A 24,801-nucleotide genomic window follows, 5' to 3' on the forward strand; every position below is an offset into this window, starting at 1 on the left:
CTCTTATCACTGCTGCTGGCAGCAAAAAAGGTGCAGCAACTTGTAAGCATCATATGTGGGAGATGCTGAACTAGGAACAAAAGGGCAGAAGGTTTGAGGAGTGAAATGACAGCCTTACCTGGGCAATGTGAACAACTGCCCTGTTTACCTGCTAAATAAATGATGGCATCCTAGCCATAGCCTGTTTCCTTTGATTGTATAAAAAATCTGTATATATATAATTAGAATCATCTATGCTGGAAAGATAGGAAGATAATGGCAGGTGACAAATCAGAGCCTTTGAGTAAATGTAGTTTCATTATTTGTGTTTTTAAATATCTGTAAATTAATTTTGCTGAGAGATAGCATTCCCCTCAAGACACAGAGAAAAACAAATATCCATTGTGCCTGTTTTTTCAGTATTTTGAGGAATTATATGCAGATGACCCTAAGAAGTATCAATCATATCGGATTTCACTTTACAAACGGATGATTGTATGTAAAATCATAGTGCTTTTCCCTTGTCTTCCTTGCTACTTCTGCCCTCTGTAACTGAAGAGCACACTGCTGCCTGCCCCTGCCCAGGAGGCTGTTCGAAAACTTTCACAAACCTGTTTCTCCCCACAGCTGTCTTTTAGCCAGTGGTGTCACCTCTATCAGCGTCCTGCGTCCATTGTCATGTTCGATTTGTTATTAACACTAGGCTTACAGTGTGATGGAAGCAAAATGTGATTTGAAAGATCAAGTAAAATCCAAGAAGCATAACATAATGCTTTGAAATGTTAGCAACTATTCCCTTTGAATCATTGGCCTAGTATCTAAATCTACTCCTGTCTAGACTGGAAAACGAATATTTGTATTTGTAATCACTTTTCTTCACCATCACTGGAATAACAGCCACAGACGTCACTGAGTCAGTTCCCTTCTAAGCTCTTTCTGAGTCTGCTGTTGTCCTCTTTCTTCTTAATTATTGAGTTTTTAACTATGCCTGTCATTGGAGAGAATTTTTGTTAAATAGAGAGCCAATAATCACAGGCTTTTTTTACCCTCCTCTTTAAATATACTGCTTTTGTTTTAATGTTTTCGTAATTACTCCTTTTTTTCTATATAAGCAAAATTATATCACCTGCAAGATTTTATGGGTGTCTTATGTCACCTGCCACTTTGGTCATAGGTCAGCAGACCACCTCTTTGTCCTGCTGTCTATGATTATTTTTTCAACCTACCTTTTAATTCTTAAAACTTCTTAACTTATCTTCAGTTTGAGGGCAATTTTAGCATATTCAAAGGGTGGGTCTCATAGAGACAGTGCTTCACATACATGGAGCATCAGTTCCTACCTGAGCTCAACCATCCTTAAATCTTCCCACAAAACTTTTTCTGCATTCATCAAAATTTATTTTTGCCTAGTTCCCTTTAAAAGAAAGCATTCCACTGGAATAATAATACATTTTTATAAGCATTCAACTTTTTACCCACAAAGAGTCTACTAGAAAAGACTCCACAGTGAGCCTGCTATCCATCACGCTGTAAAGGATTTTACTGCATTGTATATTTTAACATTTTGGCTTTTATTGTAGCTGCATTTCCCATGCCTGCCAGTTTTAGCCAGGTGGTGGCTCCACCAGTGAGCTTTTCTGGAGCTTTTATGTAAAACTAACAGTGACAGTGCTGTTTCTGTGATTTTTGTGTCTACTTTCCATCATTGTGTTTTAGAAGACCTGTTTTGATCTTGCTGTTATATTTTTCATTTTGATTTTAGGATTTGATGGAACAACTTGAAAAACAAGATAAGACGGTCCGAAAACTGAAAAAACAACTGAAAGTATTTGCGAAAAAAATTGGTGAACTAGAAGGTATTTAAACATGTTTTTAAGACAGTTGCCAAATCTTGGTTTTGTGTTGCTATGCTAATGGCCTCATAGAGGTTGTATGCGAATATTAAGGATATTAACAAAAATGATTTTTAGCAAACCTGACCTATGCTGAGTGGAAATTTCCATTTCTCGGTGAGGAAAATGTTCTTTTTGTGGTAGTAATAATTTACAAAGGGAGAGAATTAATTCAGCAAACATCTAATGAATATCTTCTATATGCCAAGCACTGTGCTAGGCGGTATAGCATAGAGGTTAAGAGCATAGATTCTGAGGCAAGCTTCCTGGGTTCAAATCCTAGCTCTTTCACTTATTATACGTATGATCCTGGGCAAGTTACCGAACCTCTCTATGCATCAGTTTTCCCACCTGTTAAATGGGAATGATAATGGTATCTATCTGACATGGTTTATAAGGATTGAATGAGTTAATATGTATAATGCATTAAAAATAGTTTCTGACACACAATAAACACTACATTCAACTTAGTTATTAGTATTACTCTTATTCTCATCATTAGGTATACCAAGATGATTAAAACAGTCTTTGTCCTCAAAGAACTCACAATCTAATGGAGAAAAAAAGAGAAGTAAATAAGAAAAACATGAATTATGATTATAAATAAATAAGATGTCTTAAAACATCTCATGATTTCTATATGATTGTGGAAAATTCCTGGAAATATAATTAAATATCCGTTGCTGTTATTATTATTATATACAATATGAATCTTGTCTTATGGATTAGTGTGTTTGTTCATTCAATATGTACTTAAGTTCCTGCTAGGCACAGTAGTAAGTGCCAGGGATCTAGCAGTAGAGAGGACTAAAGGCAAATTCTAAACTTACTCCAACAACACAGTCACTTCTGAAGAGATTTTAGAGATGCTCTTTGGAATTGCCTTCAAACCTATGCAAACTATTATCATTTTGACTCAGCCTGACTACCCATCTTATTCTCAAAGTCACCATGCATAATTTTTGCTTGGTTCAGAGGGTGAAGATTCCCCATCACTGGGGATGTTCAAAAGAATCTACTGTGATTAACTCTAAGAGTGCTTTTCATTCCTCCAATATGCCAGGCTCTGTCATAACTGTCCCTTCTGTTTAGTCTTTCTGCTTCTCCTCATCAAGTCCTGCTCATCCTTTGAGACCACAGTGATATGTCACAACCTCAAGAGCAGCCTTTCCTGATCACCCAGACAGACCTTTTGGCTCTGTGCACTACAATTTGGCTCACATCTTTTGTGGTTTTTACTATGTTATATTTTTAGCAGTTTTTCTGTTTGGATTACTGGCTTCCATAATAGACTATGAGCTTCCTGAGCGGAGGAACCACCTATTGTTTCTCCTTGTTTTCACAGTACTTAGCATAGTGTCTGACCTATCATAGTCATCCTATAAATGTTTTTTGGTGAATAAGTTTCAGAAACATTTAGAAAATGGCAACATGGATGTTTACTTTGAAGAGGATATTACTCCCTTGGATATACAAATACTGAAATATTTGTTTAGAAATCAGAAGGATTACTGTGCAGTCATATTTTATATACAGTCCTCTAGCATTACATGATTTATATATTACCTTAAAACTTTTGAACCTCCAAATCACACACTCACACATGCTATAATGTCTATTGGCAGAACTTAAAAATCTTTATTCAGCAAACTTTCTGCACTAATTATATCATGAGAGAATAATCAGACAGCAGAGTATTTACTTGAAAGAAACTTATTTTAAGGGTATTGACTTGTGAGATTAACTCCAAATGTTTCCTTTGCCATACTTTAGTAAATTTTGATAAATAGAAAAGCCATTTATTATTTTAAGTTTTTAATCCACTTCCTTTGATATGTATATTTTTTAATTGAAGAGATAGGTTAGAATTTTCAAGGTGTTACTAATTTTAAGCAGTTTTCAATCAGAAATCAACCTCATCAGTTAAACTATCCTGACAACTATAAAGTTATTAGTAGCATTTGATAATAGCAAAAAACAAAAAATATATTATAATAATTCTTAAGTTGTATTTGAGTTAAGTGATACATATCTAAAGGATAAAATGAAATAGATTTTATATGACTGGGACACTTGCTGAATGCAGTATCCCTGCCCCTTTCCTCAATTCAGGAATAAAGATGACAAGCTCTTCTAACACTTTTCTCTCCGTTCCCATATCCCATTATACAGAAAATACTGGCAACTTTGTGCAACATAGCACCTTCCAATAACTAAAAGTTTTCTTATATATTTCTTTAAATTTGTTATAACACACTTAAATACTTTTTTAAGATAGCACAATTCTTGCCTCCTCCTATGAGTTACCTTTAGTTAAGGAGACTTTTTAGAAGCTAACAATGACTTTTTTAAAAAATGCCAACATGTATAATTTTTAGCAGAAATTGTGTAGCTACTTGGAGAGTGTTTCAAAATTTGATCTGCTTCATGCTGTATTTTAATCCAGGAGTGGGTGTTCCATCTCACTTTTCATAGTCAGGAAATTTAGACCTGAAAAGATTCTAGAAATCAGTTAATTATTTCATAAGAGAAAAAAACTAAGGCCCAAAAACCATAAGTGACTTACCCAAGATCCCAGTTAGATGGCAGGACTAGAATGCAAGCCTTCTGAGGACCACTGATCCCTCTCCTTTGTGCCATATTGTCCAACAGAATTTCTCTACTTAATAGGAATTTGTCTGTCTGTCTGAATTAAACCTGAGATCAAGATCTTCCTGGTGCCAAAGTGAGGAAGAGTAAATTTTTTAAAAATCTTCCCAATTTCCTTTTTTATTTTCCCCAGGATAAAAAGGTTCAGGAATATTTTTCCCTCAAGTTTATAAAGAATCTAGACAATGGAAATAGAAATTGCTTCAGGACTTCTAGAAGCATGTCTGTTTAGGTGGAGCATTGGACTAAATGACCATCTCAATCCATTTGTGCTGCTGTAACAAAATACCTAAGACTGAGTAATTTATGAAGAGCAGAAATTTATTTCTCACAGTTTTGGAGGATAGAAGTCCAAGATCAGGGTGCCAGCAGGTTCAGTGTCTGGTTGGGGACTGGTCTCTACTTCCAAGATGGTGCCTTGTTGCAGCATCCTTGATAGGGGATGAACGCTGTGTACTCACACAGCAGAAGGGAGGGAAGGGCAAAAGGCCTAGCTAGTTCTCTCTAGCCCTTTTGTGAGGCACTAATCCCATCCATGAGGACAGAACCCTCATGGCCTAGTCACCTCCTATAGACCCCACCTCTTAATACTGTTGCATTGGGGATTAAGTTTCAACATGAATTTTGAAGGAGATGCAAATATTCAAACCATAGCAACCACCCAGTTCTCTTTAGTGTTTGAAAACTGGGGTGGTGTCCTGGCTTATTTTTTTCAGGCTTTATATTTTCCTGATGCTACATAAAGGTTGACATTTTATTTTTGTTAGTAGATAATTTTGCTTAATCAATCAAGGTTTTGTGATTTATATCACATGAAACACATTTATATAGAGCTGACATCTATATTTCCTCTGTGAGTTTTTGTAAAGAATTAAGTCTCTGTGGAGAATTCAAAGTCAAAGATAAGTATTTTAATGAGAGTAAGGCAAATTTTGTCTGACATTTTTGTACAGAACCAAAAATAAAGTGGTTAGAGATTTTGCAAAAGGAAAGTGAAGGTTTCTTTTAAAACATGAGCTCTCTTAGTAAAATATTCATCATTTTATAAATTCTGAGGTGTGCAGTGTTTCACATTTTAACATCCCTGAAACTGGGGTGTGTCTTAAAGTTGTTGATGAGTTATAGTTTAATTGGAAGTCTTTTTCCTTTTTTAGTGTTATATAAAATCGAATATCTCATAATCAATGGCATCTTAGATTTGATAAAATCAGTTGGTTTAAAACACCCTCATTGACGTGGAGTCCAAATATGTACATTTATTGATAAATCTAATATGTTGAATTTTTTCCTCCCAGTTTCCCCTTCCCTCTCTGTGGCTTTAAGTGACTAGTAACATAGATGGCAGGAATTTTATTACTTTGTTTTTTATATGCAGCAGCAAGTTCATGAGCTATGGAGGACCACTATGTGCTGCTTCAGAGGTTCTCATGGTGTTGTGTTTAAACTGACTCCAGAAATAATTTATGTAAAACTACACAGTCTGAGTCTCCTCTTCAATAGAGGAATGCAATTTACAGTTAGTCCTATGGCTTTCAGACTGCATCAGGCGTAGGAAACACCAGATAATGGGAGATGGCCATAGCCCTGATCTGTCCAATCACAATCTGATCACTCTTTAGATATCATAGTGTTGATGGATGGTGGTGACTTTACCTCAACCAGACTTTCAGCTCTGATAGTCCCAGTGTGTGATGCTACAGCGTGAGTGGACAGTGTATCACCAGGCTCGGTGCCACATGAGCAAGCGCACTGGCAGGTATTGGTGTTCTCTGTGATAACCTCTTCCTGTGGAACTGGCCTCTCTGAACTAACACAGGAAATTGCTCAGAGTGACACAAGAAACACTACTGATCCCTCGTGGAGTCAGCAACATTAAACTCCCCAATGTTTTTGCATCTAATCTGCGTTTTGTTTGAGACTTAATCTGTGTTTAAATTGATTCCTTAGCCGCCTCCCTTCCTATAAATAAAAGGATAAAAAACATGCTTACTAGCATATATTTCTACAGTCCCCACAATAACTCCTATGTTCCCTTACCTTTCCTTGCGTTTCCTGTTCAGTTATCAATTTTGAGGTGAATCGGAGAATTTTTTTTTACTCTTATCTTAATTCTTCTCTAGCTGCTGCATTAACAGTTGTGACCATTTTTAACATGTGAAGGAGTTGTTAACCAGTGGTTGTACCTTAATGGTTGCAAATTCATGGTAGGAGTTTTAGCATTCTGTGAAAACAAACGAAAAACAATAATATTTAGGATATCATATTAAATAGAGGTGTTTTATCTGCTCATGATTTCTTTGGGAATGAGGGGTGGCAGGAGAAAGTCAGGTCTTTGCCTTATGAGGCCTTTCTGAAAAATAATACATTTTTCACACCAATTGGTGTGGAGAAACACTATGCTACCAGCTATCTTGATATGGTTCAAACTGATTGTAATGATACACTCAAAGTAAATGTTTCTTGGCTTTAATAACTAGATTCAGAGAGCTTGCTACCCCTTTGTAGAATGTTGTTTTTTCCTTTTGTGAGTGAAAGTCTAAATGTATTTAACCATTTCTGATTGGTATCAATTAGTGAACAGATAGGTTAAACCACTTACTTTTGGGACATTTAGTCTTATTACAAAGTAAACTTTATTACAAATTTTTTTTTTTTTTTTTTTTTTTTTTTTTTTTTTAAAGATGACCGGCAAGGGGATCTTAACCCTTGATTTGGTGTTGTCAGCACCACGCTCACCCAATGAGCCAACCGGCCATCCCTATATGGGATCCGAACCCACGGCCTTGGTGTTATCAGCACCGCACTCTCCCGAGTGAGCCACGGGCCGGCCCACCAAAAAAAAATTTTTTTAAGGTTTTTAGTCAGGTAAGTTTATTTGATGTCAATAGTAGTAAGGCACTAGTGACCGTCAGAGGAACGTCACCCTATTTTGCCATCTATCCACCCAATTTTAGCAGAAAAACTATTTTAAGAGGAGAAAATTAAGTGGCAACTATGGCAAATTTCTGTTGTTATAGAGGTCATTTAAAAGTGTAGAAACAGGCAGCTCTCTCATCTTTTCTACCTGAAAACATTTTCTTCTTTTTGTTTCCCATGAAGTGGGCCAAATGGAGAACATATCCCCGGGACAGATCATAGATGAACCCATCCGTCCAGTCAACATTCCCAGGAAAGAAAAGGATTTCCAAGGAATGCTGGAATACAAGAAGGAGGATGAGCAAAAACTTGTTAAGAACCTGATTCTGGGCAAGTAGTTTCTTTTCTTTTCTTTTTTTTTTTTTTTTCTTTTTGGCAGCTGGATAGTAGAGGGATTGAATCCTGTACTTTGGTGTTATCAGTGCCATGTTCTAACCATTTAAGCTATCCAGCCAGCCTGGGGCAAGTATTTTCTGCATGGGTAAATGTCTTTCTGGTACATATGTCAATGGTGAGAAACACTAGTAACTAATTTTTGAAATATTCAACACTGAAGTTTCTTTAGTCATCATTACATACTGTGCATTATAATGCTGTAGTAGCGTCCTGCCAACACCATGCGTTATCAGCCACACTGCAGGGAAACATGCCTAAGACCCACCTATAAGGATAGTTTGAGGCCAGGCTTCTCTATAAGCTGAGAACCTTTTGAAAAGTACTGATATCTACCCCAGACAAATTAAATCACATCTCTAGGGAGAAGAACCTGGCCATGTGTAGCACTTTTTTAAAAACCTCTTAAGGGATTTTCAAATGTAACCACAGTTGAACACCACTGCTCTAGGCCATTTAGTTCCTGAATTTCTATTTTTTCTTACTTCCCTAGAAAGATTTATGATTAAATATGTAGAGGACAAAAGTTCAATAATAGGAAAGAAACAAAAGAGTAAAGGAAAATATTCTAGCAAAGGAAGGAAGGGACAGCACAAATGAGATGAGTGGAAAAAGAATTTCAGAACAGCATAAGGCCTTTAAGATGGATGTGAGTCCACCAGCTCTGCAAGAAGAAGTTTTAGGGAGTAATGATAAATGACTAGAGTGTGTACATACCCATAAGTTATGAACCAAAAAACCTAAAAACTTCTCCTTTTAGCCTTGGCATAGCATTTTTTCCTCCATTTGCCAGGGTGACAGCAGTATGATTGAAAGTTATACCTGATTTAACATTCATAGGATTTATGGCATTAAACTTGGTGCTATATATAGGTGTAGAGTTGCAGAAGTTTCAACGTGATCTTCATTTAGCAAAAATGTTTCAGGAGCCACTGGTTTTAAAGCATAGCATTAACAAAGATTCATCAATTCAACAAATACTTCCTGAAGTCCTCCCATGTGCCAGGCATTTTCTAGGTATTTGTAATGGACACTGTAAAGTCCCTATTCTCATAGAGCTTACGTTCCAGTGGGGAGAAATAGAAAAAACAAAATAAAATAAATGTATAATGGAGTAAAAAGAATAAAGAGTGAAAGCAGGTATACTGGTGAAGTGAAGGCAACTGCCTGAGCAGAGATGCCAGGAAGGCAGTTGATAGAGACACTGGGGTTCAAGGGAAAAGTCAGGGCAGGAGATATAAATTTGGGAGTTGGCATTGTGTAGACATGTCCTCACACTCAAGAATTTCTCAACGTAATAAGCTATTAAAATACTGTTTTTTATATGACCTATTTACCTTGAATGATTGAACTCTTACATGACAACTGTGTTTTTAATCTCACAAAGCATGCCTCACGAAAACTTTCAATGTTATATAAGATTATTTTTCCTTTTTTCTTTTTTCAGAACTGAAGCCACGTGGTGTAGCAGTCAATTTGATTCCAGGGTTACCCGCATATATCCTGTTCATGTGCGTTCGGCATGCTGACTATCTGAATGATGATCAGAAAGTAAGGTCATTGCTAACGTCAACAATTAACAGCATCAAAAAAGTATTAAAGGTCAGTTCATGCTCAACAAAATGCTCATAATGAATGTTAATGACGACAGAATCTGCACAGAGGTGCTTTTCATTCCTTAAACTTGAGCTAACTTTCTAGTTATGAACACTTTCCAGTTTTAATTGAAAACTTCCATTGTAGGAAATGTTCTTTGTTGTAACATGTCTATATGCCTTCTTTCAAAACAGGGCTCAGGTTGAATGGTAAACAAAATTAACTTGATATAATTGCACTTAATTGTGGAGTAAATTAAATTTTTCATTGACAGAAATAGTCTCTGTTGAAGTCTTACTTGGAACTGAATTTAAAATATTTAGTAGAGTTCATATATACAGGGCATATGATGCTGTAGTTAAAATAGATGTTAAATAAGCTCTGTGATATGTGGCTCACTCACATAAAAAGATGTCTAATGTAGCATTAAAATTTTTTTTTCAACTTTTCTTCCTTTTATTCTCCAATTCATTCCATAATTTTCCTTGTTACTTAAAATGCCCAGTTCCATGTGAGAAGCAACACATAGATGCTAATCAGAGAGGAAAGACTTTAAAAAGGCAGCAAATTATATAACTGAGCAGAAAGCGCTACATAATTTGGTAATCAGTGAGTCACCTTGCATAATCCTCCTCTTGACTCTAAAGAAAGAGTGAACATCATACTTAGTTTTAACTCAAGTGTTTCTGTGAGGAACTAAGATAATGTGCTTTTAGATACTTTGCTTTCTGATTATCTTACTTAACAGGAACTTTTAGGATGAAGATAAGTAGATAGTTATGGACTCTCTCAAATCTAAGATATCTTTCATGAATTTTTTTTTAATTGTTGTAAAATATGCATAACATAAAATTTACCATTTTAACCATTTTAAGCATACAGTTATATGGCATTAAATATATTCACACTGTTCTACAACCACCACCACCATCTACCTCTAGAACTTTTTCATTCTCCCCAACTGAAACTCTGTACCCATTAACCACTAACTCCTCATTCCTCCCTCCTCCCAGCCCCTGGTTGTAAACTTCTGACAAATGCTTGTTCTCAGTTAGTCCCTATTGTGCAGAGATTTTGTGTAGTTACATTCTACAATGATTACTAAAGTGTGGAGTTTATGAAAATTTAACATTTAAAAATTGATGAATATCTTCTGAATATATAACTCATTTAGTTTTTGGTGTATTGATGCTATGTTGTACTTAGATAGACTACAAGTTTTGCTACTACTTAGCTCCTAGAAAAACCAACAAAACCAAATGATAAAGTTTTTTCCCTCCCATCTTAATTGCAAGAAGACATTTATCTAGTTTGACTAATTATTCTAACAAATTTTTTTTTTTTTTAAAGATGACTGGTAAGGGGATCTTAACCCTTGACTTGGTGTTATCAGCACCACACTCTCCCAAGTGAGCCATGGGCCAGCACTTAATCTATCAAATTTTTTAAAGATTAAAAAAGAGAGGCTACTAGAACCATTTGATACCTTTTAAAATTGATGTGTATTTGTCTCACATCAGGTTTTGAACTGAAGTATTTTTTTTTTGCATTTCTTTCTTGATTTTAGCAACTGGTTTTGACATGGGCTCCAAAGCAGCATAAATTAGCCAAAGATATATGGATAATCCATGTAGTTTGTAGCTCATAGATCATTTTTATCTAATAAATCAAAAACTGTAAGTAGCTTTGAGTCCCTCTTAATTATTTTCCCTATGAGATAAAGAACTAACACTGATTTATTGTTTAATTTTGACCAAATACAGTTTGTTCATTTTAAAAACATTATTTGGGCAAACTTGATCTAGTAACTTCTTGAGTAGAGTTAGCATTGTTTTAAATTATTTTTAATTTCCAAAGAAGTAAATGATCTTTTATTTTGAAGTAGCATAGAGTATTTCATTTTATTGAGGACAGAGGGCACCCTTAGTGTTCATGCTGAAAGAAATTGTATTTGTAGAATTAATTTGTTTAATAGTAGCCTAGCAAAGGCTGCAGCCCACCAATAAGACAGATGCTGAATTACTTCTGGAATGAAGTCTTCTCCTTAGGTTTTAATAAACTTTATCTAGTAATTCTTTAGTATAGGTATAATTATAAGCTTCCAGCTGAGGCTGTTCAGAGGATCTGTGCAGTTGTCTAGACTTGTCTAGACAACAATGAAGACTGTCTAGATAGACTTGTCTAGACATCAGTGAAGACTGTCTAGATAAGTGCTTCAGTGACCGCCCCCACAGGCCAGCATTGTCTCCCAATCTGTACTGATTGTCAGCTCAGTCCAGAGCCTCCACTAGGAGCAGTTATAAGCAAAATTGTGGAAGGGGTAAAATTATTTGTAGTCTAATATGCACTTAAGCCATAGGATGATTTTCTGTGTTTGGGAGTGTCATAAAATTTATTTACTTTCTGGCAATCCTCCTAAAACTGGAAGACAGTATAGCTAGGTCTTTCAGATATTTACCTAGTGGTGAAGACAAGACCTGAGCTCAATTACCCTGTCTCAGCTAAAAAGACTAAATTAAGTTTGATATCCTCTAGGATTTTTTTTTTTAAATTTTTTTAGGAAAATATTCTCCAAAATTTAAGGGCTTTAGTTTGTTTTGTACTTGCTTAAAGAGGTAAATTTTATTTATGTAAAAAATGATATAAGAAATCCATCTTTCTCCATGATGTTTCCAGCTCCTAGTGCACCTTACTATATAAAGCCACTACCGAAGAATCAAGGCAGGTATTCTCAAACAACTTCTAAGAATTCAGGTTTTGTTGTGATGTAGTAGAGCTATTAGAATATATGATATCATGCAAAAAGTAAAGAAAAAGGAGTTTCTAAGATTAAAGCATAGCCATTCCTGGGTAAACTATTTGGGTTTTCTTACATAAGGTTTTCTGGGAAAAAGTACAGGCAAACATTGATGTTTTTGTGACTTCCCATATCCAAACTAGTTAATGATTTAGTTCACAAAATTACAGTCCTCCCAAATATGTCTACTATTCAACCCCCAGGAAACATTCCCAACCTCTACATCGTTTTTTACACCTTGCGTCTTCTCTTCCCTGCCACCGTGGCCCAGTCCTGGTGAAGAGCCAACCAGCTTCCCCCCAACTATACTGCTCAACGCAGGATTCCTCCCTCCCTATTCTGATTCACTGCTCAGAAATATCTTAGGGTTGACAAAATTTTTAATCTAATCTGGGTTTGAGTGCTTCAAACTCTTTTTTCTATTCTTTATTACAATATTGGTTATTCCCTTTTCTGCTTTTAGTTCTTTCTGATGCCCTTCATTAACTCCAGGGGAACTGAGTTTGGGTCAACTGTGGCTTGGTGAATTTTTTTCTTCTTAAAGGGACAGCTGAGTTAAGTGGCACTAACTTAATTTTCTAATGGCAAGAAAATGAATGCCAAGCAAAGTAATAACCAGCCAATGAATCCAGTGGTTGAAATTCTGCTAGCAATGATGTAAGACTTCACAACTGCAATGTGATTTACTTTTATAATTGTTTATAATGGTAACTGAAAGAAATAGGCCTTCTGGTATCTTCGGTTTTTTGCAGGTTGTTATTTCTCTAAGGAAAAGGCAAATTTAGATTTATTCTCTCTTTCAGAAAAGAGGTGATGATTTTGAAACTGTCTCCTTCTGGCTCTCTAACACATGCCGCTTTTTGCACTGTTTGAAGCAGTACAGTGGAGAAGAGGTGAGAAAACCTTGATTATAAAACCAGCATGCTATACTTTTTCTGACCTTTATTACGGAAAATTTTAAAGCCCAAAATATTTAACCATGTTTTTTAGAAACCTGAATTCAGAGGTGGCTTGGAGTTTATCACTTTGTTTGATGTTCTTTATCTATGAAACAGTAAATTGGAGAGTGATGTAGTTTCTTTCTTCTGAGAGTTTTTATTACGGGAAAGCACAGCAAAAACAAAATAAGCATTGGTTAATGGATATTTACCAGAAGTGAAACTTTCTGTCATTATGTTGAGGCGGGCTTTTTAAGAACTAATATTGGAGTATTGAACTATTTAAGGAAATTAATCAATTTCAGCTTGCCACAGTACATTAGAGGTGATCAAAGATAGAACATGATCAAAGATCGTGTCTCTTTTGATTTGTCCAAAAATCTGTATTGCTTTTGTTTGTAGTAATGTGTTCACTAGTTGATAGAGTTCAACATACTTAAAAAGTATGTAAAATATTAAAAATTACTATTTATTAAGAGCTGTTTAGTATGTTTCAGACAGCACTTACTATACATTATGTTATTTATGTTATTTCTTATAAACCTCTGTGAAATAGGAATTATAACCCAGTTTTACAGATGATGAAACTGAAGCTCAGTGAAGCTCATCGACTTGCCAAAACTCTTTTGGCCATAAAGAGCAATGTTGGGATTCTGGGTCTGCCTACCTCCCAGAGCCTCTGGCCTACCACACTGCCCTCCTGCATCCCCATCCCTTGCCAAGAGGGTAGGCAAAGAGGCTGATTAGTAGTACTCTCTGAGCACCCAGAGGTAGGGGACTGTCCTGTCAAATGATGGAAAATACAAAGATAGGTAAGACATGGTCCCTGAAAAGGTGGGACTGATAGACCAGAATCCCCCACAGGGGCCATTAACTACGTCCTGTCAATTCCCACTCTTAGACCATTTAAGTAGGTGGTAGGGAGGCAGATGCTTGACCATGGGCAGGATCCATCAAGTAAGCCATTACCTTTGTCAGGCAATGTCTGGTGATCAGCATGTTAAAATGCAAAGTGACTGAAAAAAGTACCTGCCTGTACAGTTAGCTTACCATTTTCACAAATACCACCAGAAGATTCCATTCTAAGCTCTGACTGAAAATCATGTTGTATATACCATATAATATAGTAAAGGGACATTTACTGTTTACTCACCAGTCTGTGTAGAATTCAGTCTATTTCAAGAAAATTATGTATGCCCTTTGGGTGTAGTATTTATGAATAGGACCATATTTAATGAACTGAAGTTAAGAGATTAGTACTTTAGATAATTTAGAGTTTGGCGATAAACCTGCTGTTTCATAAATGAAACAGTCATTTGGTTTTTTTAGTTAAGTTCTCTCAACTTGTTTCATTGGACTTGCTATAGAAAGGCTTAAAAGCTAGGTTGCCAAGTTTGATGTTACTCAAAAGCTAGTAAGAAGTGGAAGGAGGAATGATGGAAGCAAACAAACACACACCAGCATTTGAGAGTGATTGTCTTGGCATTTTTGTGTGGGATGGATGGAAGTCCCTTGGAGAGAGGAAAAAGGAGCATGAAAGTGCTGATCAGACTGGAGATAGTTAAACAGACAGAAGAGACATTTTACTTCATATGTATTAACTTTGCATTATTACTCTAGGGCTTTATGAAACACAACACATCTCGCCAGAATGAACACTGCCTCACCAATTTTGACCTGGCTGAGTATCGGCAAGTGCTGAGTGACTTGGCCATTCAGATCTATCAGCAGCTCGTGCGGGTGTTGGAGAACATCCTTCAGCCAATGATTGGTAAGGTCAGGGCATGGCTGAGCATCATGGTCCATCTGCTTCATGTGCCCTTCAGTAAATGACCAGCCACTGGCTTGGGCATCTGTTCACAGGGAGAATATGAAGTAGTAAGACACAGGCCTAAAATTAGCTGAGGAATCCCAGAAACCCAGCCATGGCTAATGGGAGGCATCATAATCACTGCTTCTATGTGGTTCAAAAAGCAGTATCTGGTTCCTCTCCCCAGTGTTTAATGCCTGTCTCTTAAGATTGGGTTATGCTTATATCCAGCAATAGACTTCATTCCTTGTCCAGTTTTTGAAATCACTTTAAGCTTTGGACTAGGACAGTACTGCAAAGGGCTTCCTGGGGGCCCATCTAAAACCAAGTAGGCTGGGCAAGGTTGGGGGTAGGTTGCACTTTGTTTTACAGACACAGTGAAGTGTCTGGGAAGGTACTATGGCAAAGAGAACAGGTCTCACAGGTTTGTCTGGACACTCTATGCTGAGTTGTGCATCTCATGGCCCTTAAGGAATTCTTAAAGGCAATTTGGTTTAAAGTAGTAGTTTCTCATTGGCCAAGTAGCTGAGCTGGGGGGGGGGGGGGGGTCCTATTTCTGTGTATTCAGCTAAATGTACGATTCTATCTACCTCTCTTTATATATGTACACTCATTTTGGGTGTTTATATACTGTGCTACCTATAATTCCTTTGGCATGTGTAGCATGTATGAATAGGAATTAGGAGTTATCTACGAGTTGCGGGCTGCTAATTTTGAATGCATTGAATTTAAAACAAATTTTTTGAGTTACCAAACACTGTTATCTTGTGGAAAATTAACAGCAGGCTTTCAAGGTACTCCCAGGTACCCTTTCTTTCCCCACCCATGTGTTCCCCACATTTCCACCACCTTATCTCCCTTCTATGGGCTCTTACTATTCCATTTTCTTTCGTAGGCCACAGTTAACCAGTTAGAAACATAAAAGACTGAGGAAGCCATGGGAGATGGCAAGGATTTCTTCAGTTGTCCCCTAAAAAGTTATGAATTTAAAGCAGCCTAGGTCAGCTAAACTATAGGAGGTAATACACATGCAAAGGTCAGTTTCAGTCAATCTTTCTTCTACTCATGCCTATTTTTATTGGCTAAACAAGAAATTTGACTCTAATATGTTCCACTCTAAATCACTACCACCATCTTCCAGTCATTTAACAGCAACAATGACAAACGTTTTAAGTCAGTATGAGGTTCTGGGGGAGATGTGTTTAGCACAAGGAGACATGAAATGAACCAGGCATGGCCTTTGCTCTCAAGGGGCTCCCAGTCAGGGAATGAGCATCTCTAAAGCATTCTAGGGGAGGCATAAGCCAAATGCTATGAGAGCCCAATAGGGGGAGCAGCAGTAATACAGAAGAGAAGACTAAGTCCTGAGAGACTGAGGCTAGCCCAAGATCTGCTATTTTGGGAAGCCCAGGACAATGAAAGGCTCCAGCCCCACTCTTCTGCCCTCTCCCAAGTCTTCTCCAAGACCATTGCCCAGTGTGCTGCCTTTCTTACTATTTGTTTCCCTCTGGAGCTCAAATATCATGGAGAATACTTCTATTACCCCTAACTGCTACCTATCTCTAAAAAAACCACCCAAAACACTAGAGGCTTGTGCTATCACAAGGCTACTGCTTATTTTAGAAAATATACCATTAAGGTTACTTAATTTCTTTGCGGTAAAGAATTATTTCTTCATTAAAGTTTAAAATCCAGAAGTCCTTTTATGGTGAAGTTCCTTTTCCCTCTATTTTGATACTCAGATCATTTTCCTAAATTGAACGTATGTATGTGTGTGTGCACACACACGCATGTGTACACATGTGCCAGGTTTTCTTCCAGTTCTTCTCTTCTAACAATTGAAATACTCTTGCAGTCTCAGGCATGCTGGAGCATGAAACGATTCAGGGCGTGTCTGGGGTGAAGCCCACAGGGCTAAGAAAGCGAACCTCCAGTATTGCCGACGAGGGCACCTACACACTGGACTCCATCCTCCGCCAACTTAACTCCTTCCACTCAGTCATGTGTCAGCATGGCATGGACCCAGAGCTGGTCAAGCAGGTGGTCAAGCAGATGTTCTACATTGTGGGGGCCATCACCCTAAACAACCTCCTCCTGCGGAAGGACATGTGCTCCTGGAGTAAAGGCATGCAGATTAGGTGAGCAGATGCCAATACCTGTGGCGGCTTCTTTCCTCTGCCCTACTGGCCTGCCGGGATTGGGGAGAGCTGATGACTTGTTTGCAGTCAGTGCACCTGATGTCTGGTGCCGTGCGGTCAAGCAGTAGGGGAAGAACTGGCACAGAAGCACTTTCTTTTGCCTGGCTGGACTTCTCCAGATCTCCTTCGTTACCACTCCTCAGCTGTGCCTTGTCAGCAGGTTCCTCTCATTACTTGATAAGAAATCCTGCTCCACTGTAAAGCTAACTTATTTAAAGAGTGGAAAGATGATGCAAAAATACTCAAAGTTGAAATAGCTGCTGCTTCTTTTGTCTGTGTTTTAATTGTACAATAAGAAAGTATTGAATTATAATGAAGATTTGTAATGTATGATTGCTCTTAGATTTGTAATGTATGTTTGGCATAGGTATAAAAAATACCTTTTTATACCTATGCCAACAAGACCAGGTCTAATAGATCTCTTACTAACTCTTGAAATATACCCCCTCTGTATTTTAAAAAAAGCTGCACTCTATTTAATGCTCAATTGCACCTCAGCATAACCTCATTATCATAATAGAATTGATTTTTTTTGCAAATACTCATTTTATTTATTTTTTTAATTTTCTACAGATATACTCACCAGTTCAATCTGGGAAGCCACAAAAACAGACAAAATGCAGGGATTTTTTTCTTTTTAATCCTAGTGCAGACCAAGAAAATACTTATTTTAGAGCAGCTAGAATATTCACCAAGGGAGGAGGAGGAGAAAAGGGGTTTCTCCTGCAAAAGTCTTTAGTTACTCAATCTCAGAAAACCTTAGTGTTCTTTTCAAATGGTCCATTCTGGCCCACATCTAATTGTAGTTAACTTTAAGAAGACAAATGCCTTGGGGCTGGACGTGGCTCACTTGGGAGAGTGCGGTGCTGATAACACCAAACCCACGGGTTCGGATTCCTATATAGGGATGGCCAGTTAGCTCACTTCAGAGAGCGTGGTGCTGACAACACCAAGTCAAGGGTTAAGATCCCCTTTATATAGGGGGGATCCCCTATATATAGGTCATCTTTATATAGGGAGGGAAAAAAAGAAGATAATGCCTTACACTCAGGTAGGAGAACTTATTTCTCTGTAAGCTTTGCTTATAAATGTGAAGTCATGCATCTTAATATCATAATGGCTCCATTTGCCTGATTATTAAGTTCTGATTGTATGTTCATTTACCTCAGTTTACTTTGAGAACTGCTGTCACTTAAAACCTCATTGTCTGTGTAGTTTCTTTGTCTCTCTTCCTATTTGGAGTCTTTGTCCCTTTGTCCAAGGGCCCTCCCTTTCTCCTTCCTTCTCTGAGCTTCCTCAGGGCACTATCTCCATCATCCAGGCTCCTCCTCAAAGTATAATGGGCGATCTGGTTATCCAGTTACCCAATGTGGAGTTTGCCTTAAGGAAGAGAGAGCACTTAAAAGATTATCAAGTCTCACCTTGCAAAAGGAATCCAGCTCTGAAATTGTAAGAGAAGCTATAAAGTGTTTTCTGGTCAGCTGTTCAATAAGGACAGAGCCATATTAAATATTCTATTTTGTTTATTAGTAAGTCTTATAAGTTTTGCTATAATGATTTCATTTCTATCTGTCATTAAGGAGAATTATATTCTCTTATCATTTAATCTTATATAATTATGATTATAAACCTCATGACTATTTATGATAGATTTTTAGCACAGCTGATGAGATTTAAGAAAAGTGAACAAAAATACTCCCTGTCATTTTAACTGAAAATCGTGACAAGGCCACATACACAAAATTAAGACATTTATGACAACATTCAGCAAATTTGCATTCTCTCTCTCTCTTTTTTTTGGCATAGGTACAATGTCAGTCAACTGGAGGAATGGCTACGTGACAAAAATCTGATGAACAGTGGGGCTAAAGAAACCCTGGAACCTCTCATTCAGGCTGCTCAGCTTTTGCAAGTGAAAAAGAAAACAGATGATGATGCAGAAGCCATTTGTTCCATGTGCAATGCTTTAACTACTGCCCAGGTAAAGCAACTTTCCCTGTTATGAAATAATTTAACATTCATCAAAGGTGATCTTTAGGGAAGTAAAGAAGTCTTCTGGTTACTGCTTTTGTCTCTGAGCTGACTTAATCTGTGTCAGAGAAGACACAGATCTTATACAGATCTTGAAGAAAGGATATTTTGCCAGAAATTAATACATTTCAGTGCTAGTTACAGTCATCTATAGTCAAAACTCAGCAAATATTTATTGAGTGTTTACAGTGTTCTACATAATGTTGCAGGGACTAGGATACAACCATAAACAAAAGAAAGTCCCTGCTTTCATGGGGTATGCACTCTATGGACTTTATAGTCCATATAATTTTAATATTATTTGGTAAGTGAATGATTCTTCAGACTTATTTTTTAAAGACAGATTTATTCTTGTTTCTTCAATTCAACAAATGACTAATTGAGCTCCTATCTCAAGGTACCATATTTGTTGCTGGGGGAGATACTTCAATAAATAAGGAAAAATCCCTGCCTTTAAGGATCCTACAGTTTTTTGTTATTTTAATTTATCAGTATACAGTGTAGTTGGTATTCATGTCCCTTTACCAATTCCTCCTTTTCCCCTTCCCTTCCCTCCTCCCCTCCATCAACATCATATCTGTTCACTGTTCAAGGAATTGTTCATTGTTGTGCCTTCTTTTTCTCCCCCCCCCCTTTAATTTTTTTGTGTATTTATTTATTTATTTTTATTAGCTCCCACACATAAGTGAGAACATGCAATATTTCTCTTTCTATACCTGGCTTATTTCACTTAGTATAATTTTCTCCAAGTCCATCCATGTTGCTGCAAACAGTAGTATTTCATTTTTTTTTTTATAGCAGAGTAGTATTCCATTGTGTAGATATACCACATTTTTCTTATCCATTCATTCAATGATGGGCATTTAGGCTAGTTCCAACTCTTGGCTATTGTAAATGGTGCTGCAGTAAACATGGGAGTACAGGTATCCCTTCAACATGATGATTTCCATTCCTCTGGGTGTATACCCAGCAGTGGAATAGCTGGGTCATATGGTAGATCTCTCTGTAATTGTTTGAGAAACCTCCATACCATTTTCCATAAAGGCTGCACCATTTTGTAGTACCACTAACAGTGTAGGAGGGTTCCTTTTTCTCTGCATCGTCACCATCATTTGTCATTCTCAGTCTTTTGGATATTAGCCAAGAGACCTTACAGTTTAGTAGGGAAGACAGAGATGTATGTATCCAGCTGACTCTACCATAGCAGATCTAGCAAATTCTGTAGGTCTAAGGGAAGTGCTGAAGGGTGATAACTGGCTTTGTTCAGACGGTTTCATTAAGCTGGGCATTGATTTAAGGAAGCAAGAGGATAGGAAGGGCATTTGAGGACAGTGGCAACAGCATGAATCAGGACAGAGGCATGAACATGCCCTTTTTCCTTTGCCCAGTTATTTTCTGTACTGACTCTTGTACTTTCTTAATGTTTTCACGTATCTCATAACAGAAATCTTCAGTTGTGCCCAGTACAATGAAAACTCAGTCAGTAGATAATTAGAAGTAAGGTGTGTAGCGTTTTAATGCTGAGTTCATATTTACATATATTCTTACTAAGGGTAAAGCAGAATCATGTTATTCAGTAATGGTCTTGAGATTTTTCTCCTCATTTCTGCCAAGAATAGAAAGTAAGAATGCTTTGGGGGAAACCTAACTTCATACAAGTTTTCTGTCATCCATCTTTTAAAGAAGATATTTTAATATATTTTACTTTATATTTAAAAATTTCATAGAATGAGGTAGACCTATAATTCATTTATTTGGCAAATTTTGGTTAACGAAGTAGTCCTACTTTTTAAAGTTCTGATACTTGCCTCTGAAGGACTGATTCCTGATTCAGTTTGTCACTCACAGACCTGATAAACATGCCCACTTTCTAATTCACATTTCTCTGGTGCTTAATTTATCTTTGTCTATAGATCACCACTGTGTCCTACATTCAATTTTTATTTTTATTTTATTTTATTTTAATCAATTTAAATTGAAATAGCCACACATGGCTGGTGACTACTATTGTATTGGACAGCACAGCTTTATACAATACCTTCAAAATGAAAATATCTTTGTATCTTATATAGACAATGATTTATTTTCATTTAAAAAAAGATGATCTTTTTACAAAAGGAATTAATTTGACATTTTTTTAAGGAAGTTCATACCCTCTAATTAATTGGTTGATTTCTTTAGAGGCCTTTGTTGTTATTTATGTTATACATTTATAATAACATCTTTTATAAAAATATGATTTTAAAAAAGACCATTCAAAAGAAATAATTCTATCATTTTTAATATGGCCAGATATATATTTTTATATGGAGAGGGCAAGTTGCAGAATAGTATTAATAGAATGAACCCCATTTGTATAAAAATAACATAAGCCAGAATATGTTTAGAACGTAACTGGATGGATACACAGGACATGGTTAGCAATTGCCACTTTGGGAGACTGGGAGGGTGGGAGTGGGGCACTTTTATTTTTTTATGTTGTATTCTTTTGCACTGTTGGAATGGTTTTCTAAGTATATATTGCATCTTAAAATACTATGCAAGTATTACATTAATACCTTCTTCTTGTAAAATTCCAAATAATAAAGGTAAATGTGCCCTTCAGACCAGCTCCTTCTTCCCTCTTGTTCCAACCCACCTGTAGAGCCATGGCTAATGTGTAGAATCCTGTTGCAGACTATGCCAAATGTGGTGCTCTTAATCCTGCCTCCACTATGCCAATTGTAAAGCTACTTTACCCTGCTGGTAATCCTGTACTGACTGGGCCATTTGCTGAGCTAGGGCTAGGTCTGGAGCTCCCAGACCCCTCAAGCCCATTCACAGACTGGGTCACAAACCCTTCATACGCCAGGCTGGGTCACCAGACCCCTTCACGCAGGTCTGTGAGCTAGGTAACTGGCCAAAAGGTCCTTGGAGCCATAGGTTGGAAAACATAGCCATGCAGGGCAGATGCCCGCTGACCTGCTTCACTAAATCTCTCTCTCTCTCTCTCTCTCTCTCTCTTTGAAGAACACAAGAATAGCAACAAAACTAAAAAGATACATTGGTGCTCCTGCGCACTAACTCCACACACACACAGTTTGCTTACAAAGGATGTGCTAAAACCACACTCAACTGGACCCAAGGCGAGGGCCCTGACCAAACTATTCTATTTTCCCAACTCTACCCCTAAGTAGAATTGAAAACTGTATGTACAGATCCTTTTAATTTTCCAGATTATAGGTACTCAGTGTCTAATTGTTAATATACCAAAAACTTTAATCATTTCATTTCTCACAGATTGTCAAAGTGTTGAATTTGTATACTCCAGTTAATGAGTTTGAAGAAAGAGTCTCTGTATCATTTATTCGTACTATACAGGTAAGAGCTCCTGGCTTTCTTCTTCTGATTCATCAACACAGTCTTTTGAATGAAAATTTTACGATTTATTGAAGGGTAATGTGTTTTTATCTTTTATTATATTATCTTGTTTAAATTGCATTATCTTTTTGATAAGAGTTTATTGGGAAAATAAAGCAATTTTGAAACAAAGATAAACATTTTTCATTAGTTGAGAATTTTGTGGTAGAAATTGACAGGAAAAAATCTTACAGATTCAAAGAACTGATACTCTGTCTCTCTCTTTTCTTAATCTTCTCAGATGCGTTTACGAGACAGGAAAGACTCTCCTCAGCTGCTCATGGATGCTAAACACATCTTTCCTGTCACCTTTCCTTTTAACCCATCCTCCCTCGCGTTGGAAACCATCCAGATTCCAGCCAGTCTGGGCCTGGGATTCATTTCACGGGTCTGAATGTGATGTCCAGGCAAACATTGACAGTACATTTCTTGCCTCAGATAAGAACCCATTATTTCCAGTGAGCTACTGAAAATACACTTTTAAACAGAAAGTACTGACTATATCCTAAACAAGAGGTTATTAACTGGAAATCTCCTTAGAATACTATCACCACTTTGGAAAGAAAACTAGGCTCCTTTGTGCTGTGTTACCTTTATAGCAACACTCATCCTTGACCAGTCAGGTATTCTGAGTTTACATGCAGATGAATGATGGAAGGGAGGGAGGAAGGAAGGAAGGAAAGGAGGAAAAACACGTGTCTTCAGCTGCCAGCATTTATTTTAAAATCCTTATCACTGCATTTAAATGGTGTAAAAAACACAAATTCCATGTACAAGCAGTTAGGAAGGCACCAACAAAGACCTTCCTCTATGCTAAACAGAAGAATTGAAAGAAAAATCACAATTGAGTACATATCATATCAGTTGAGGAATCAATTATGTTGACAGTGTCAAACTGGATCAAAGAAATAAACTGGCAATATGTAAAGTAATTGGTCAAGTTAACTTCCTTATTTTTGTCAGTATGATATAGAGATATTAAAAGAATGTTGGTTTGCTGTGAAGCATAGATGTCCATTTGTACTGTAGTTTACTGAGCATTTCAAATTGCTACATACTGTGTTCTTTAAAATGTAAGCGATATTCTTATTAGGCAGTACAATGAGCCTCTCTTACCAACTCTGTTTACAATTCAATCAGATCACAGTTTTAACTGGATTATATGCAAATATCTACACATTCACCTGCACAAGTAGCAGACACTGGGAAGTCATGTAGTAATATGATAAAATGCTTGACACTTAGGGGTAGGATTAGACAAAGTGGCTATTATTGATGTCATTATTTATTCAGGATGTATTACATTGATGTGCTCATTAAGTTTCCCTGGATGGATATTGCATCAGGGTACAGTGTTCTGTGAAGTGACTTATTTTTATGTTACCAGATCAGATTCCTGCAGTGCTTATTTTCAACCTTGACAGGTTTTCTTTCTTCTTAATTTATTAAGAATTAATCTCAGTCACTATCTAGAAAGGATTGTCAGAATATTCGTGATTCAGGTTTTGAAACTTTGATTATTCTATAAATTATGCAAAAGAAGATATGTAATAAATATTTATGGTTCAGTTTTTTTAAACTTTGCAACTTCTCTAAATGTTCTCAGATACCACTGGATACATTAAAAAACATCAAATTAGAAATGTTTTAGGAGATTGTTGAATTTTGGAGAGGTTCGATAAGACCCAGATTCTTGGTTCAATAAGACCCAGATTCTGTAAGTTTTCATTCAGAAATTCTAATTAAACATATTCTCCATTTTTCCTAGAAACTTTATACAGTAAATCCTGCAGTTTGTGTAAAAAGCAAATTCTTAGCTTTTATTAGAAACGCTGGTTCTGAATTACAATCATAGATTTATATAATTTAACTGGTAGATTGTCTATAAAAATGATATATCTTATTTAAATATGTGCAATATTATTTATGGAAGTCAGTTTCAAATCAGTGATAAAGATGGTTATTAAAAGATAAATACTGTTTGTTAGCTTATTTGGGCCTTCATTTCCTTGTTTATAAAATAAGAGCGTTGGACAGCTGATTCTAAAGGTCCCTTCCAGGTCTAAAATTCTGTCCTCTCAGCACTTGGATCCTAGAGGAAAGAACTGCAGTTATGCAGTTAGTCCATCCTCTGCTGGAAAGACCTGTGTGTGGTGCCTGTCAGTCCCTTAGGATTAATAAATATAAAACCACAAGTTTGTAT

General features: G+C 36.8%; 1 protein-coding gene and 1 pseudogene across 5 annotated transcripts in view; one reads left to right on the plus strand and one right to left on the minus strand.

The window, feature by feature from the left end:
* MYO5A (myosin VA) overlaps positions 1-24,426 on the plus strand; it is a 187,007-nt gene extending 162,581 nt beyond the window's left edge. For 2 of the 5 annotated variants that reach the window (XM_063088963.1, XM_063088965.1), the window contains exons 32-41: positions 400-474; positions 1,742-1,835; positions 7,620-7,766; positions 9,277-9,431; positions 13,026-13,115; positions 14,781-14,931; positions 16,826-17,108; positions 18,975-19,149; positions 22,479-22,559; positions 22,840-24,426. In XM_063088963.1, the coding sequence (XP_062945033.1) occupies positions 400-474; positions 1,742-1,835; positions 7,620-7,766; positions 9,277-9,431; positions 13,026-13,115; positions 14,781-14,931; positions 16,826-17,108; positions 18,975-19,149; positions 22,479-22,559; positions 22,840-22,992 (1,404 nt within the window). In that variant the 3' untranslated portion in view covers positions 22,993-24,426. Of the gene's footprint in view, positions 1-399; positions 475-1,741; positions 1,836-6,139; positions 6,277-7,619; positions 7,767-9,276; positions 9,432-13,025; positions 13,116-14,780; positions 14,932-16,825; positions 17,109-18,974; positions 19,150-22,478; positions 22,560-22,839 lie in introns of those variants that run through there. The other 3 variants (XM_063088966.1, XM_063088967.1, XR_010022885.1) reach the window with 2 other exon arrangements.
* LOC134374409 (small nucleolar RNA SNORA31) lies at positions 17,740-17,860 on the minus strand (annotated as a pseudogene).
* Positions 24,427-24,801: the final 375 nt, after the last annotated feature.

Source organism: Cynocephalus volans, chromosome 3 (genome assembly GCF_027409185.1).
Source record: "Cynocephalus volans isolate mCynVol1 chromosome 3, mCynVol1.pri, whole genome shotgun sequence".
In the NCBI taxonomy this organism is placed as follows: Eukaryota; Metazoa; Chordata; class Mammalia; order Dermoptera; family Cynocephalidae; genus Cynocephalus; species Cynocephalus volans.